This window comes from Schistocerca nitens, chromosome 2 (assembly GCF_023898315.1).
Source record: "Schistocerca nitens isolate TAMUIC-IGC-003100 chromosome 2, iqSchNite1.1, whole genome shotgun sequence".
Lineage (NCBI taxonomy): Eukaryota > Metazoa > Arthropoda > Insecta > Orthoptera > Acrididae > Schistocerca > Schistocerca nitens.
This window is the reverse complement of record NC_064615.1, coordinates 1135205912-1135223642: the sequence shown is the minus strand read 5'-3', so window position 1 is coordinate 1135223642 and position 17731 is coordinate 1135205912. Positions and strand designations below refer to the sequence as shown.

The following is a 17731-nucleotide window of genomic DNA, read 5'->3' as shown; positions in this document are numbered from 1 at the left end:
TGATTGAATACTTAAACGTTTTTGAACAGATAGTAAATTACCTTCCGATTTATGAAACAGATACACCGTCGGAATTAATATACAATAGGAAAGAAAACAATAAATGGGTTAACCCCATCCCATCTGTTCCAAGACAACCTGGAGATTCAAACGAAATGGTAAGACAGGTATTGATCTCTATTACAGAACAAGCTTTTTGTGGCGGCGTTCGTAGCGACAAACAATTCGCTGTAGAAACGGCTTACGAAGTCACCGCCACACTTTTAATAGCGGGCCGACCGGTCCGCTGGAACAGTGAACAGAAAGATGAAAACCCAAACACTCTGATTAAATAAAAGTCGGTACTTATCTTTATTAATGAAGATACAGAAACACAGTAGTGAACTCCGTGTCTACAGAGATCTGTCTAGTTCAAGTCGGAGCGGCTAGGTCAGCGTTGGCTGACGACAAACAACAACTCTGCTGCGATGAACACACAACTGACTAGCAAGTACACCATTCGGTGCCGAGTATACAACTGAGCGGCGAGTACAGAACTGTCCTAGCGCTCGCGACTCCAGCGCTTAAGAAGCCAGAAGCCAGCGGTGGCGCGCGCAGACTTGCGGCGATTTCCTGTCTCGCTGGCGCTGCTTATGCGGACGGCGTCCGGACTTTGACGCTGCCAACCTTTTGGCAGCGGGCTCGGGTGGCATTACTGGCTGGGATATAACACTCCTCCCCCCCCAAATCGCCGCACCGTCGTTGAATAATGACGTGGCGAGCGTCGACGGCGGGGGAGGCGTCTGGCCGCAGGCGTAGCAGAAGAGACCAGGGCGGAGACTGTTGTCGGTGGCAGTCCCCGGTCCACACCCCAGCATTGGCTGCGCGGGGCCTCGGGAAACACCGACCGAAAACCGAGGTCAGGATGCACGCCTGTGACCACGGGCGCAGCTTCTGGTACTGGACGCGACGGGGCGTCGGGACCCACGAAGAGAGGCAGCGTCTCCTGACGCTGCGTCGACGGCTGCCGAGTGGGCGCCGGACAAGGCGCTGCGGTGTCAGACTCCTTGGGGGTGCCCAAGGAAAGCGGCTGCAGGACAGGCTGCACAGCCACCGCTTGGGAAGGCGGCCCGGCTGAGGGGTCGACGTCCATCAGCTCCGAAGGCGGTGGCGACTGAAGAGGGACCGCAGGCGCCGGAGCGACCACCTGGGGCGCTCCCGGATGAAGCTGCGCGGGGGGCATCAACGGGACGGGCTGTCGGCGTGGTAGCGGCGACGGCTGCTGCTGCTGCACTGGGGGCGGCAGCGAAGTCGGAAGGCGCGGCTGGAACCCGCCGCGGACCAAATCTGCGGACAAAGAACGAGCGGCAGAATCCGGGCGGCCAGCGCGGCGCAACTGGTTCTGATGCCTCCTGTGCACCCCAGTAGCACCTTGAACAGTATAAAAACCGCGACCCTGGACACTTATCACGGTACCACGTTCCCAACGACGGCGACCGTGATAAACTCTGAAAAAAAACTGCGTCGTTGCGCTGAAAACGCGTGCGATGCTCAGAAGCGGCGGGTCGATCCGGGGGGTGCAACAACCGTAGTAGGGTGCGATGACGACGGCCGTGAAGAAGCTCCGCAGGCGAAGGGCCGTCGCGTGGCGTGGTCCGGTACGACGACAGGAACGTGATGAGGGCCTGCTGACGAGAGTGCGTAGCACGAAGGCGGTTCATATGGTCCTTGAATGTGCGTACAAAACGTTCCGCTGCACCATTCGATTGAGGGTGGAACGGCGGAGTAAGAACATGGCGAATGCCATTGGCAGAACAAAAACTTTCAAATTCAGCAGAGGTAAATTGTGGACCATTGTCAGACACTAAAACTTCTGGAAGACCCTCAATACAAAAATTGAAGTCAACGCCTGTATAGTTTGTGCAGACGTTGTAGACTGCATGGGCACAACAAACGGAAAATTACTAAATGCATCTATCACGATGAGCCAACGAGAATTCCAATATGGACCAGCGAAATCAATATGTACTCGCTGCCAGGGACCGGCAGGGCGTGCCCACTCAAAATAGCGTTGAGGCGGAGCAGCTTGGTGTTCGGCACACGTCGAACAATCTGTAGACATCTGCGTAATCTGCTTATCAATGCCGATCCATGTACAATGACGGCGGGCAAGTTGCTTGGTGCGGACCACTCCCCAATGATCTTGGTGCAACAAGTCGAGGACCTTGGATTGGAGCACTTGGGGAACCACTACACGAAGCTGGTCATTCTCGGTGCGTAACAGCAAAACTCCGTGCGAAACAGACAACAGATGACGTTGCGGATAATAGCGACGAACCACAGGATCCGATATGTCCTTTGCCTTGGACGGCCAACCACGTTGAACAAAACGTAATAGTAAACTCAGATGAGGATCCGTAGCTGTCTCACGTGCCACCTGACGATAATCAATCGGAAAATCCCGGAGGGATTGATGCTCATCGGCGTCAATCTGATGGCAAGAGTCGTCAGAGGAATCGAAGACATCATCCGCAGCAATCGGCAATCTAGAAAGCGCGTCAGCGTTTGCATGCTGAGCTGTAGGGCGATACAGTATCTCATACTGGTATTGCGATAACAAAAGAGCCCAACGTTGTAGTCTCTGAGCTGTCCGCTGAGGAACTGGTTTAGACGGATGAAACAGTGACGTCAGGGGCTTGTGATCTGTTACTAAATAGAATGGTCTACCATAGAGGTAGTGATGGAATTTTGTGACACCGAACACAATAGCCAACGCTTCCTTGTCCAATTGGCTATAATTACACTGAGCTTTGTTTAGCAATTTAGAGGCGAACGCAATAGGACGTTCGGTGTTACCGACTCGGTGAGACAACACAGCACCGAGGCCGAAAGAAGAGGCATCACAAGCTAACACCAGAGGCTTGTTAGGGTCGTAATGGACCAGACAACGATCATTCAATAAAGCCTCTTTGAGCTGCTGAAAGGCTGATTGGCAATCAGCTGACCACACAAACGGAACATTCTTACGGCGGAGACGATGCAACGGTGCAGCAATCTGTGATGCATTAGGTATAAACCTAATATAATATGTCAATTTGCCAAGAACTGCTTGCAATTCATGCAGATTGCGAGGGGCGGGCAAATCACGAATAGCTGCTAAATGTGACTGGGAGGGATGAATGCCTTGAGCATTAATAACATGTCCCAGATACTCCATCTCCGTAAGGAAAAATGAACATTTATCGATGTTGCAACGTAGGCCTGCCTGAGACAACACTGTAAACCAACACTCCAAATTACGGAAATGTTCAGCAGGCGTCCGACCGGACACAACAATATCGTCTAAATAGTTGCAACACGATGGCACATTAGCCAGAAGTTGTGACAAAAAACGCTGAAAAACAGCTGGAGCTGACGCACAACCAAAAGGCAAACGCAGAAAACGGAACAACCCCAACGACGTGTTTATGACAAAACACTGTTGTGATTGCTCTTCGAGGGGAAATTGCAAATATGCTTCACGGAGATCAATTTTGGAAAAGAAACGAGCTTTCCCTAACTTATCCATCAGCTCGTCCGGTCTAGGCAAAGGAAAAGAATCAATGACAGTCTGAGGATTAACTGTCGACTTAAAATCAGCACACAAACGTAACTTGCCAGACGGTTTCTTTATAATAACTAAGGGAGAAGCCCACTGGCTCGCTGAAACGGGTTGAATAACACCGTTGTTTTGCCAACGACGAAGTTCATCTGCTACAGGTGCCCGGAGGGCGTGAGGCACTGGACGAGCACGAAAAAATCGAGGCTGAGCATTATCTTTTAACGTAATATGAGCGGCAAAGTTCGCAGCACAACCTAGTTCGTCTTTAAATATGTCACTGTATTGTTTACACAAATCGGTTATGCTGTCTTGAGGAACAACAACAGAATTAATTTGCAGCACATTGTCTTGGATAGACAGGCCAAACAAGTCAAAACAGTCTAATCCGACAATGTTTACACTGTCTGTAGCGCTGAGCACTGTGAATGAAACTGTTTTTGTATTGCCACGGAATGTGGCTGGCACGCTACATACACCTAACACAGGAATTTGTTCTCCACTATAAGTAGCCAAAGAATGTTTTGCCGCTGAAAGTTTAGGGCGGCCGATAGCCGCATACGTAGCACTATTTATGAGAGTCACAGACGCACCAGTGTCTAATTGAAAATTGAAGGTCTTATCCTGGATGCGTAGCTTCACAAATAGTTTATTACACTGTCTCTGGATCGGTGCAGCGGAGGCGGAAGACACAAAATCAGCGCCTTTAGCGCGTGTTCGCTGCTTACGACAACTCGTGGGTTGGGCGGGTGGAACAACAACTCCCGCTTCACTTGCAGTCTGTACATTACTTTTTACAGCGTTTGAATTACGCCTGGGTCGCATAGCAGAGGGCTGGGTGGGTGGCTTATTGCGAACAAGTTTATTACCCACACGAACCGTGGAAGAGTCTTTAAACGCGACCTTCTGGGCGGGCTGGCTTTGAAGAACATGAATATCCATGGGCTGGGCAGCACTAGAATTGTTCTTGCGTTTACGCAAACAAACAGTCTGGATGTGTCCTTTCCTTTGACAAAAGTGACAAACCGCGTTTCTTAACGGGCAACGTTCACGAGGATGAGCAAGAACACACTTAGGGCAAGACTTAACTCTATCATTTTGCACACGCGGCTGACGAATGTGTTTAACATGACGCGGCCGGCTAGTGTTTACAGTCTGACTCTGCCGGTGGGGCCGCGGGCGTGACATAACTTGCTTAGCACAGGCAATTTGAGAAATACATGGCTGATCTAACTCACACTCAGCATAGTTAAAAGTATCTTGGGCTTCAATGATGTTCATCACAGTCTCTATTGACGGGTCAGGCAACGTTAAGATAGCAGCACGAATACGAGAATCTGCAATGTTTTGAGTAATAGCGTCCCGTAACATGACATCACTGTAGGAAGCTCCACACACACAAGTAAATCGGCACTGACGGGTAAGGCCCCGTAAATCTGTTAACCACAGTTTATTAGAGTGATGTGGCAGTTTCTTTAATCTGAAGAACTTGAATCTAGCTGCTGCCACATGAACTCGCGACTCGAAATACTCAGCAAGCTTGTTAACAACAACGTCATAGTCTAAAGCTTCTGGATTGGCTTCCGGGAATAACTTACAAAGTAGTCTATAGACTTCCACGCCTGCAGTGGAAATTAAATAAAGCTGCCGCTCAGTACCCGTGATTTTGTAGACTGTCATGTGCGCCTGCAACTGCGCGAAATATTCTCGCCATTCTTCTCTTGATGCATCAAAAGCACGGAAAGGCGGTGCTGCCTGTGCTTGTTCCTTTTGTGTAGGAGGATTAGCCGCTTGTTTGGCGATAGCTTCCACCAGACTTTGTATTTGCTGACTCTGTAACAAGATCAACTGTTGTAATTCGGCAGACATAGTGAACACAAATTAAACCAGCCCCCAAAATTTTATCGCTATAATTAGTATAACCAGAAACAAGTTGAACCAGCCCTGCACACGAGTTCGGAAGCCCTCGTCGCCAGTTTTGTGGCGGCGTTCGTAGCGACAAACAATTCGCTGTAGAAACGGCTTACCGCTCACCGCCACACTTTTAATAGCGGGCCGACCGGTCCGCTGGAACAGTGAACAGAAAGATGAAAACCCAAACACTCTGATTAAATAAACGTCGGTACTTATCTTTATTAACGAAGATACAGGAACACAGTAGTGAACTCCGTGTCTACAGAGATCTGTCTAGTTCGAGTCGGAGCGGCTAGGTCAGCGTCGGCTGACGACAAATAACAACTCTGCTGCGATGAACACACAACTGACTAGCAAGTACACCACTCGGTGCCGAGTATACAACTGAGCGGCGAGTACAGAACTGTCCTAGCGCTCGCGACTCCAGCTCTTAAGAAGCCAGAAGCCAGCGGTGGCGCGCGCAGACTTGCGGCGATTTCCAGTCTCGCTGGCGCTGCTTATGCGGACGGCGTCCGGACTTTGATGCTGCCAACCTTTTGGCAGCGGGCTCGGGTGGCATTACTGGCTAGGACATAACAAAGCTCAACGCCCCAAGAAACATTTTGACAAACAGCTACATGGTGTTAACAGTTTTGTGGTTAGAGAAAAAGTATTACTTAAGACCCATATGAAATCTTCTGTCAGCCAAGAAATACGTTAAGTGGCAAATAAGATATATTAGTCCGTATATTATTGTACATATTCCGCATGACGGATGGAATTTATTTGCGTATCCTCAAAATGGTAAAATCACAGGACTCTATGCACGCATAGACTTGAGGAAATTCCACCATGTTTAAGTAGTAGTAGTAGTAGTAGTAGTAGTAGTAGTCGTCAGTCCTGAGACTGGTTTGATGCAGCTCTCCATGCTACTCTATCCTGTGCAAGCTGCTTCATCTCCCAGTACTTACTGCAACCTACATCCTTCAGAATCTGCTTAGTGTATTCATATTTTGGTCTCCCCCTACGATTTTTACCCTCCACGCTGCCCTCCAATGCTAAATTTGTGATCCCTTGATGCCTCAGAACATGTCCTACCAACCGATCCCTTCTTCTGGTCAAGCTGTGCCACAAACTCCTCGTCTCCCCAATTCTATTCAATACCTCATCATTAGTTATGTGAGCTACCCTTCTAATCTTCAGCATTCTTCTGTAGCACCACATTTCGAAAGCTTCTATTCTCTTCTTGTCTAACCTATTTATTGTCCATGTTTCACTTCCATACATGGCCACACTCAATAAAAATACTTTCAGAAAAGACTTACTGACACTTAAATCTATATTCGATGTTAACAAATTTCACGTCTTCAGAAACGCTTTCCTTGCTATTGCTAGTCTACATTTTATATTCTCTCTACTTCGACCATCATCACTTATTTTGCACCCCAAATAGCAAAACTCCTTTACTACTTTGTGTCTCATTTCCTAATCTAATTCCCTCAGCATCACCCGACTTAATTCGACTACATTCCATTATCCTCGTTTTGCTTTTGTTGTTTATCTTATATCCTCCTTTCAAGACACTGTCCATTCCGTTCAACTGCTCTTCCAAGTCCTTTGTAATTCTGTCAGAGACAGCAATGGCATCGGCGAACCTCAAAGTTTTTATTTCTTCACCATGGACTTTAATACATACTTCGAATTTTTCTTTTGTTTCCTTTACTGCTTGCTCAATATACAGATAGAATAACATCGGGGACAGCTACAACCATGTCTCACTCCCTTCCCAACCGCTGCTTCCCTTTCATGCCCCTCGACTCTTATAACTGCCATCTGCTTTCTGTACAAATTGTAAATATCATTTCGCTCCATGTATTTTATCGCTGTCACCTTCAGAATTTGTAAGAGAGTATTCCAGTCAACATTGTCAAAAGCTTTCTCTAAGTCTACAAATGCTAGAAACGTAGGTTTGCCTTTCCTTACTCTAGCTTCTAAGGTAAGTCGTAAGGTCAGTACTGCCTCACGTGTTCCAACATTTCTACGGAATCCAAACTGATCTTCCCCGAGGTCGGCTTCTATCAGTTTTTCCATTCGTCTGTAAAGAATTCGCGTTAGTATTTTGCAGCTGTGACTTATTAAACTGATAGTTAAGTAATTTTCACATCTGTCAACACCTGCTTTCTTTGGGATTGGAATTATTATATTCTTCTTGAAGTCTGAGGGTATTTAGCCTGTCTCATACGTCTTGCTCACCAGATGGTAGAGTTTTGTCAGGACTGGCTCCCCCAAGGCCGTCAGTAGTTCTAATGGAATGTTGTCTACTCCCGGGGCCTTGTTTCAACTCAGGTCTTTCAGTGCTCTGCAAACTCTTCACGCAGTATCGTATCTCCCATTTCATCTTCATCTACATCCTCTTCCATTTCCATAATATTGTCCTCAAGTACATCGCCCCTGTCTTACCATTATATAATCTATCTGATATCTTCTAGTATCTCCAGGATTCTTCCATGTATATAACCTCCTTTTATGATTCTTGAACCAAGTGTTAGCTTTGATTAAGTTATGCTCTGTACAAAATTCTACCAGACGGCTTCCTCTTTCATTCCTCTTCCCGAATCCATATTCACCCATTATGTTTCCTTCTCTGCCTTTTCCTACTCTCGAATTCCAGAAGAAATACGATGAGGTTAAAGTAGGTGTATCTTCTTATGCAGCTACGTTCAATCGGAGCAATCAGAGCATTTCACTACTTCTGTTTACATTTGTCAGTAATTATGACTCAATACACAAGCAAGCTAGGACATACAGGTCAATTGATGAATAGCAATGTTAACATAGGATATACTTGGACGGTTGACTGAATAGTTTCTGATCACAGTGTTTTTTTTTCCAAGACGTGTCGACACCACCACTAGGCTTTATTTATGAATATATCGAGCAAAACGATATTGAATTTTTTATGCTTAAAGTGCATCCCAAGATAAGAGTTTAGGAATTTAAAAAAAAACTAGTGTGATCTTACTGAAACAAAAATAATTTTTCAACTTTGTAAGCTCGTTTGAGTGCAAGTACACTGCTGAGGTACGATGTGTAAACACGATATGAGGCATACTTAAAACGGAGCGGCTGTGCGGTTCTAGGCGCTACAGTCTGGAACCGCGTGACTGCTACGGTCGCAAATTCGAATCCTGCTTCGGGCATGCATGTGTGTGATGTCCTTAGGTTAGTTAGGTTTATGTAGTTGTAAGTTCTAGGGGACTGATGACCTCAGAAGTTAAGTCCCATAGTGCTCAGAGCCATTTGAACCATCAACTAGATCCTGGTATAAAAGAGGGAGGAAGTGGAGAGCATAAGCAACTATAAGGAACACTTTACCCCACTTACTACGCCAGATACCCTTGCAGCCATACAGCCTGGATCGATACATTAAAAATACGACGTTCTTGTAAAACTTTCTTGTTTTCAGCAAAAATGTAACTGCAGAATCATAGAAGAGGCTTGTGAAATGTAATGTTATTGTGAACTTGCGATTGAAAAAGTTTTTTGTACGCACGAACAATGACACTGTGAATCGTCGTACAGAACTGAACTATAAGTTTGATCTAAAAGACGCTGTAACGTAATATCGACGTATTTGATGTAAAAGATGATGAATGTAATATCAATATATTTAATGTAAAGAACGATGTAGTAATTTTTGTTTCTAGTAAGTATTTTGAGTGCCCTAGTGTGTACGTTTTGTTTTCCTCGCTAAGTACCAGTGCCAGCATCAGAACTATATAAACTGAGTGATGAAGAGAACTCCATTAAAGAAATGAACAATGCCATTTAAGTACATTTGTAGAGGAGTCAGGAACTACCTGTGTGTTAAGTTGTTGGGCTCATTGCCCGAAATTTGACATTTCTTCGGAAAAGGGGGCAATGTAAAGGAATTATATAATTTTTTAAATAAATATATAGACACTAGTTGAACTACCAGAGATTAATGCGTAAAGCATCTGCTGAACAAAAGCTGCTTTACGCCCTTCGTTTATTAGTTTTAGAATAAGTTACCCTTCGCTGTTATTCTGTCCTAGTGTTAAGACGTGTTGTGCCACTTCTTACTGATAAAATTGGGTTAAATAATCAAAGTGATTTTGAAGCAGAGTGATTTCGTCTTTTCTGATACCAAGGGTCCCAGCTGCTGAAATTCTGGAAAATTATTACTATTAGTCTAATTTTATGCAGAGAATTCAGATGGAGACGACGATCTTTACGGCGCCGCTGTTCAACAATAGAGGTACGTGAATGTGTTCATCTTTTTCCTTTCGTGCCTGCTACCGTCAGTTTCAGTATATCTGCCGCGACATTCAGGACCTGCAGTCTTTCTGTTCATTTAATTTGGAAGTCCACGCATTTACGATCTAAGATGAATAATTGCATTTAACTGTAATTCCTTTTATCCAGGCCACAGGGGATGATTGCACTCAAAATGTACGTACCTCTATCCCGTTCGTATGTTCGCATTCATTCGAGTGTGTACAAGACTTACTTCAGACATAATATTAACTTTTTTTTATCACTCATTCGCGAATGTAGGTGCCCTCTTATTTGATGTAGTCAGTCGGCTGTATTCTTCAATAACATTATTTGTAATATTCAGTGGCTTAGTTTCAACAATTGATCTTTTCCTGTGTCGCAACAGCGCTTCACGCGAAATATATAACATAATATAAGAGGAGGCGTTTCAATAACTATCGGACCATCAGCCCCACCAACCTTCTTTGTAAGCTGCTGGAACATGTGGTATGTCGGCAGTTGGGTTGGGCCCTGGAGTCTCGTTGCCTGCTGGCTCCAAGTCAGGGCGGCTTCCGCCAGGGTCGCTCTACCACTGATAATCTTGTTTCCATCGAGTCTGCCATCTGAATAGCCTTTACCAGACGGCAACACCTGGTTGCGTCTTTTTTGACTTACGTAAAGCACACGACACGACACGACCTGGTGACATCATATTCTTGCCACATTGTATGAGTGGTGTCTCCAGGGCCCGCTCCCGATTTTTATCCAAAACTTCCTGCCGCGCCGTACTTTCCATGTCCAAGTTGGTGCCTCCCATAGTTCCATCCATATCCAGGAGAATGGAGTCCCGCAGGGCTGTGTATTAAGTGTCTCTTTGTTTTTAGTAGCCATTAACGGTCTAGCAGTAGCTGTCGGGCCCTACATCTTCCCTTCTCTGTATGCAGACGACTTCTGCATTTCGTACTGCTGCTTCAGTAATGTTGTTGCTGAGCAGCTCCTACAGGGAGCCATCCACAATGCGCAGCCATGGGCTCTAGTTTTCAGCTGCAAAGTCTTGTGTCATGCACTTCTGTCGGAGTCGTATCGTTCATCCGCAACCAGCACTTTACCTTCATTACGATCCACTCACTGTAGTGCAAACACACAGATTCCTAGGACTGTTTGTCGACGCTCGATTGACTTGTCTCCCACATCATCAGCTTAAGCAGAAGTGCTGGCAGCACCTCAATGCCATCCGTTGCCTGAGCAACTCCAATTGGGGTGCAGATCGCTGTACGCTGCTGCAGCTCTACAGAGCCCTTGTCCAAATCCGAATTGACTATGGGAGTGTGGTTTATGGTTCGGCAGTGCCTTCAGTGTTGCATTTACTCGACCCTGTGCAACACTATGGGTTAGACTAGCGACAGGACCTTTTAGGACGAGTCCGGTGACCAGTGTACTGGTGGAGGCTGGTGTTCTTCCATTGCAGATCAGACGTGCGCAACTGCTCGCCAGTTACGCAGTTCCCCTGAGCATCTGAATTACTGTCTCCTTTTCCCGCCCACGGCAGTCCATCTCCCACATCGGCGGCCCAGGTCGGGGCTAAAGATTGCAGTTCACGTGCGGTCCCTTCTCTCCGAACTGGAGTCCTTCCGTTTACCACCTCTACTTGCGGTACATTCACGTACACCTCCATGGTGTACGCCTCGGCCGCAGCTTCGTGTGGACCTTTCACGTAGCCCTAAGGACTCCATTAAGGCACTTAGCAGCCCCATCAGTCAAACAAATCAGTAACAGCTTGCACTGTACATGCTTGAGCATTGTCTTGTAAAATGATGATAAGGTCCTGCAGAAAGTGCCATCACTTCTGTCTCTTGTGTATCCCGCCTGGAAGGCAGCGCGTGGGTCTGCTCCTGAAAACTGAAAGGTTCGCCGCATCCAGGAAGTGAGTAGGAGCAGCAAAAGGTGAAAATCTCTCTGTACTGCTCTTAGAAATGGGTTTACTATATCACAATATAAACTGAATACATAACTTTCCACTGAGGTGCGAAGCCTTAGACCCGTTGTATGTAGAGCAAAGCTGAAGCGAAGTGTCCCGGCCGTCTGATCTCGATCAAATGGGGAGAATCTGGAGCAGAGCTTATAGAGGTCTCCCGTGCCGGCTAGAGGGCGCTGTCGTCGGTGTCTGTCGTAGTGCCAACCTAGTAGAGCGAACCGACGTTGTGAAATAGTAGCTATCGATACCACATCCCTCCCCCTGAAACGGCGCACCGTCGTCGAGTATGATTTCCGACGGCAGGTGGAGGGACCCGGGGGCGGCGCAGCTGAGGGGGCGGACAGCGGAAGTGCCGGGGCGCGCTGCGCACCCGCGACTCCGAATTGAGGAATATGCCCCGTCGGAAACCTGCCCAGGCCGCGCACCTCCACTGGGTATGCTCGGATGAGGAGGCGGAGCAACGACCTCCACGGGCGACAGCGGCGGCGGCGTGATGGCAGCCTCAGCGTCCATCGGTTCCAGCACCGCGGAGAAACACGGCGGCGGCGACGGCGGCGGTGAGAAGCGCCCGCCCGGTGCACGAGACCGGACCGGCAGCGGCGGCAGCGTTAGGAGCGCCCGTGACGCAGGCGGGAGCGGCGGAGTCGTCAGCTGAGGTGGCGGAAGCCGCGAAGCCTCCAATTCTGCCGAGGACGGCACAAACGGATCTGATTCCGGTGTCGCTTGACAGTGCCGGGGGCACCAGAAATGACAAAAAAATGGTTCAAATGGCTCTGAGCACTATGGGACTCAACTGCTGTGGTCATAAGTCCCCTAGAACTTAGAACTACTTAAACCTAACTAACCTAAGGACAGCACACAACACCCAGCCATCACGAGGCAGAGAAAATCCCTGACCCCGCCGGGAATCGAACCCGGGAACCCGCGCGTGGGAAGCGAGAACGCTACCGCACGACCACGCCAGAAATGACAAATGAGGCGCGCTCAAGCTGGCGAAGAATGCGCCCCTGATCCTACTGCTTCCTGCCAGAGAAAACGCGATAGAACACCAAATCCTGCGGTGTCAAGCCAGAACGATGCGAAGCAGCGGGAGCGCGCAGTGGCGGGTGCAATAGCTGCAAGAGCGACCAATGGGCGCGGCCGTGTAGCAAATCCGCTGCGAAACGGATGCCGTGCAGCTGGGAGCGGTATGAAGCAAGGAAAGCCCATAGTGCGCGCTCGCGAGAGTGTGTGTTGCGCAGCTTGCTCATCTGCGATTTAAATGTATGCACAAAAAGTTCAGCCTCACCGTTCGACTGTGGGTGAAACGGGACTGAGGTCAGTTGGCGAATGCCATTAGCAGCACAGAACACTTGAATCTCGGAGGACACAAATTGGGCCCACTGTCGGAGACAATAACTTCAGGAAGCCCCTCAATGCAAAAAATAGACGTCAAAGCCCGAATAGTACTGACAGATGTTGTAGAAGACATAGATACAACAAAAGGAAAGTTGCTGTAAGCATCAATAACTACAACCAGCAGGTGTCCCAGAATGGACCTGCAAAATCAATATGAACGCGCTGCCAAGGCGCAGTAGGAGTCGGCGACGCAAAGACGCGCTGGTGGGGAGAAGATTGATGCTCCGCGCAAGAGCGACAGTGAGCAAACAAATTCTCAATTTGTTTATCAATGCCGAACCAAGTGCAGTGACGACGCGCTAATTGCTTCGCCCGCACTATACCCCAATGACCAGCGTGCATTAATCAGAGGATTTCTGACTGCAACGAACGAGGTACAACCACACGAAACTGATCATTGTCAGTCTGTAACAAGATAACACCGTGGTTTACAGACAAGTTGTCACGTTGCGCTAAGTAACGTCGAACAAGTGGATCACGAATCTTCATAGCAGATAGAGGTCATTTAGTATGAATATACTGCAAAAGAATCTGCAATGAAGTATCGGCGGCTGTCGCGGAAGCAATGCGACGAAAATCCACCGGAAAATAATCCGCTAATTCCTTAGCTTGCGAAGCAATAAACATGCAGGACAATTCGGAAGAATCAAACACTTCGTCGGGACCAATAGGGAGGCGAGACAAAGCATCAGCATTGCCATGCTGGGCCGTAGGCCGAAACAAAATTTCGTATTGTAGTTAGACAAAAATAAGGACCAACGTTGCAACTTTTGTGCAGAATGGGCCGGAACTGGCTTTGGCGGGTGGAACAACGACGTCAAAGGCTTATGGTCTGTGACCAAATAGAACTTGCGACCGTACAAAAAAATCAGGGAACTTTATCACTCCATATACAATAGCTAAAGCTTCATTCTCGATTTGAGAACAGTTTTGCTGGGCAGAATTGGGCAACTTAGATCCAAAAGCGATCAGGCGAGAATAAATGCGGTGCGAGAAAACCATTCCGATGCAGTGAGAAGATGCATCGACAGCCAAAACAACCGGTTCGGAGGGATCAAAAGGAATCGAACAGCGATCACTCAACAAAGCAGATTTGAGCCTGTGGAAAGCACCGGCACGTTCCGAAGACCACACAAAGGGAACGTTCTTACGCTAAAGGCGATGAAAAGACGCTGTAATCTGCACTGCATTTGGTATAAACAGAATATAATATGTAATTTTGCCCAACACAGACTGAAGTTCTTTCAAGTTCCTGGGTCCTGGCAAGTCTCTAATCGCACTGAGATGTGACGGCAAGTGATGGATACCCTGACCGTTAATAATTTATCCGAAATACTGAATCTCAGTTTGAAAAAATTTGCACTTGCCTCTGTTACACTTTAGTCCGGCGTGCGAACGTACAATAAATAAGGCACGATAATTCTACAAATGTTCGTCTGGGAGCGACCAGATACATCTCTATCGTCCAGATAATTGGAACAACCAGGGACAGTGGCACACAACTGCTGCAAATATGACTGAAAAATAGCAGGAGCCGAAGCACAACCGAACGGTAGGCGGCGAAACTTGAACAATCCAAGTGGGTGTTGATCACAGAATAGCGCTGCGACTGTTCGTCGAACGGAATTTGAAACTATGTGTCCCGCAAGTCAATCGTGGAAAATAATGTTCCTGCACCAAGCTTATCAAAAATGTCTTCAGGACGCGGTAAGGGAAACTTAGCTACCACTGTCTGGGGATTTACTGTAGATTTAAAGTCAGCACAAATACGTAGACGACCGTTTGGTTTTTTCACACACACAGTAGGCCAAGCCCATGGCGAAGCAGAAACAGGTTCAATGACAACACTGTCTTTCAAATGTGTAAGTTCAGCCGCTACGGTTTCGCGTAGTGCGTGCGGTACCGGGCGTGCGCGCTAGAAAATAGTCATGGCATTGTCTTTAGGTACAACATACGCTGCAAAGTCTGTGGCACAAACCAAGGTCATCAGAAAAGAGTTAAGCAAAATCATCATATAGTGCGGCAACACTGTCTGCAAAGTAAATTGTCCTCAATTGCGAGGCCAAAAAGTTCAAATGCGTCCATGCCAAAAATGATCGTAGCATTACTAGAGCGGAGCACATGGAAAGACACTGTACTTGTCGTTGCACCATATGTGGCCTGCAAGCTATACACGCCGAGCACTGAGATTTACTGTCCAGTAAATACAGTCAGTGTGGAATGTGAATGACGAAGCGGGGGCGAACCAAGCAAGTCGTACGTTGATTTGTTCAGTAAAGAAACTGATGCACCAGTGTCCAGCTGCATGCGAACAGAACTTCCACAAATGTTCAAAGTCACAAAAAGTTTCCTCGCATCACGGTGAATGCGAGAGGAAGTGTCTGGCAAAACTTGATGCACACGACGAGCTTCTGACGCACGTAAATCAGAAGGCTTCGAATAAATGGCATTAACGTCCATAGGCTGATGTGAATCGTGATCACGGCGGTTGCCGTGTCGGTGACACCCACGCGAGTCATGCGAATGGGAGACAAGTTGGGAATTGGAGTTTCTCTTACTACACACAGCTTGCACATGTCCTTTCTTATTACAAAAATAACACTGTGCTTGACGGGGTGGGCAACTGCCCCGCGGGTGGGCACGAAAACAGTTCGGACATGATTTCACCTTCTGTGTGGGTGCCAGGCTTGAAACTTGTTTACTTGTGCGCGAGCGGTGCTGCTGGGGCCGGGTGGGAGGACACGTGTTGTGCACCGCTAACAGTACACACAGCCGGGGGCACGTCGAACCCACAAGTAGCCATAGCTGAGGCATCTTGTCTGTCTAGCAAGTCCACTGCTTCCTGCAAGACGGGTTTTTAAATTTTAGGATTTGCTCGCGGATGCTGTTATCCACCACATTCTACGCAATAGCATCTCTAATCATTATATCCGCGTATGAGCGTCCACACGAGCAATTAAAGTCACAATCAGAAGTTAGTCCCTGAAGGTCCGCTAACCAGGATTTATTGGACTGAGTAGGGCCACGCCGGAGGCGAAAGAATTTGTAGCGTGCAGCTACCACATTGACACCTTCATGGAAGTGGGAATTCAAAGCGTCAATCACTTCATCTTAAGTTTTAGATTCTGGGCAGGTGGTGGGAAACAACTTGATGAGTACACGGTATAACACAACACCCGCGTTGGCAATGAAAAAGGCAAGCCGCTCTGTACCTAGTATGTTGTGAGCTGCGAAGTGTGCCTCGAGCTGGGTGATGTATTCTGTCCAGCCTTCAACGTCAGGATTGAAGGCACGAAATGGCAGCGCCGGAGGCGTCGTTGGCGGTGGTACAGGCGGAGACATCGGAGGCGCCGAAGTAGCTGCAGTTTGGAGTGTGACCAGTCCATTTATGGCAGCAAGCGGCTGCGTCATTTGCTGAGCCTTAAAACGTACAAGATTGGACAGTGAAGCCTGTTCCTGTGGCGAAGCCGTGAGTTACACAAATGAAAGTCTTAGTGCGAAAGGTGGGGGCACTCAGATACAGTCACACAGGGCAACCACGAAAAGAAAGCAGTACCGAGCAAGAAAGACTCGTAGCTCCTATTTTGTATCCCACCTGGATGGGCGGCGAATGGGTCTGCTTCTGTAAACTGAAAGGTAGGCCGAGTGTAGGAAGCGAATAGGAGCAGGAAAAGGTGAAGTACTTCGGTACTGCTTGTAGATTTTACAAGTTTACTATAGTCAAAATTATGATTACGTAATGGTTATTTAACTTTGGCTGAGATGAGCACGTAGGTGCGAAGCCGTACAGGTATCAACGCTAACAGCTACTAGTAGTTGGACACACTATCATTGAAGTAACTCAAGAAACCAAGTCTGTAATGACTAGCCCCCCATGAAGTAGAAACTAAGTTCCTTGGTCGTCGTCTCGAAATCAAATGGGTAGAATCTGGAGGGGCGCTCGTAGAGCAGCATAGCGCCAGTTAGAGGGCGCTGTCGTCGGTGTCTGTGTCGTAGTGCCAACCTAAGAACTTGTACCTATGCCGTGGCATCGTAGCTGTCGATACCACATTTATAATGTGATATGTGAATATTTGTTAAAAACAGCGGTACTTTCCACTGTGGCCTGTTTTCTGTTTTGAAAAAAAGAAACATAGTGATAATGTTTTCTGTGCTTTTCAAAGACCTCCCATTGTGATTTTGAAAGCAGTAATTTCCTAGAAGCTCTCCCAGGCAACAGGGGTAGTCTTTCTACGTGTGTTCTGTCCAGTCGTCTCTGCCCTGCTGTTAACTTTATTTTGTGTGATCAACTTTTTTTCATAAATGCGACCCCTGCTATGCTGTTTCTTCCCATTCCACTCAGGTGAGAGTCAGATAAGCTAGCTTAATGTCATGTTATTAGCTTATGGTGGCTTCCTCCCCACTGTGAAGAGTCTGCTTTTATGAACTCTCTGGAAAAGCGTTCCACTTTCTACTTCTCTCCGTGGCTGAGAACTCCCTGTGTCCACTTCAGTTCAAAGTAAATATAAATGTCGTGTGACTAGGGCCTCCCGTTGGGTAGATCGTTCGCCGGGTGCAAGTCCCTCGATTAGACGCCACTTCGGCGTCTTGCGTGTAGATGGGGATGAAAT

The 17731-nt window shown here is 47.5% G+C and overlaps 1 protein-coding gene across 1 annotated transcript in view; it reads right to left on the bottom strand.

Moving 5' to 3' along the window:
• Positions 1 to 691: 691 nt before the first annotated feature.
• Positions 692 to 17731, bottom strand: part of LOC126235596 (uncharacterized) — a 37494-nt gene continuing 20454 nt past the window's right edge. Inside the window, exons 2-3 of the mRNA XM_049944310.1 lie at positions 12149 to 12406; positions 692 to 1326 (exon numbers count right to left, since the gene is read on the bottom strand). Coding sequence (XP_049800267.1) covers positions 692 to 1326; positions 12149 to 12406 — 893 coding nt within the window. The remainder of the gene's footprint in view (positions 1327 to 12148; positions 12407 to 17731) is intronic.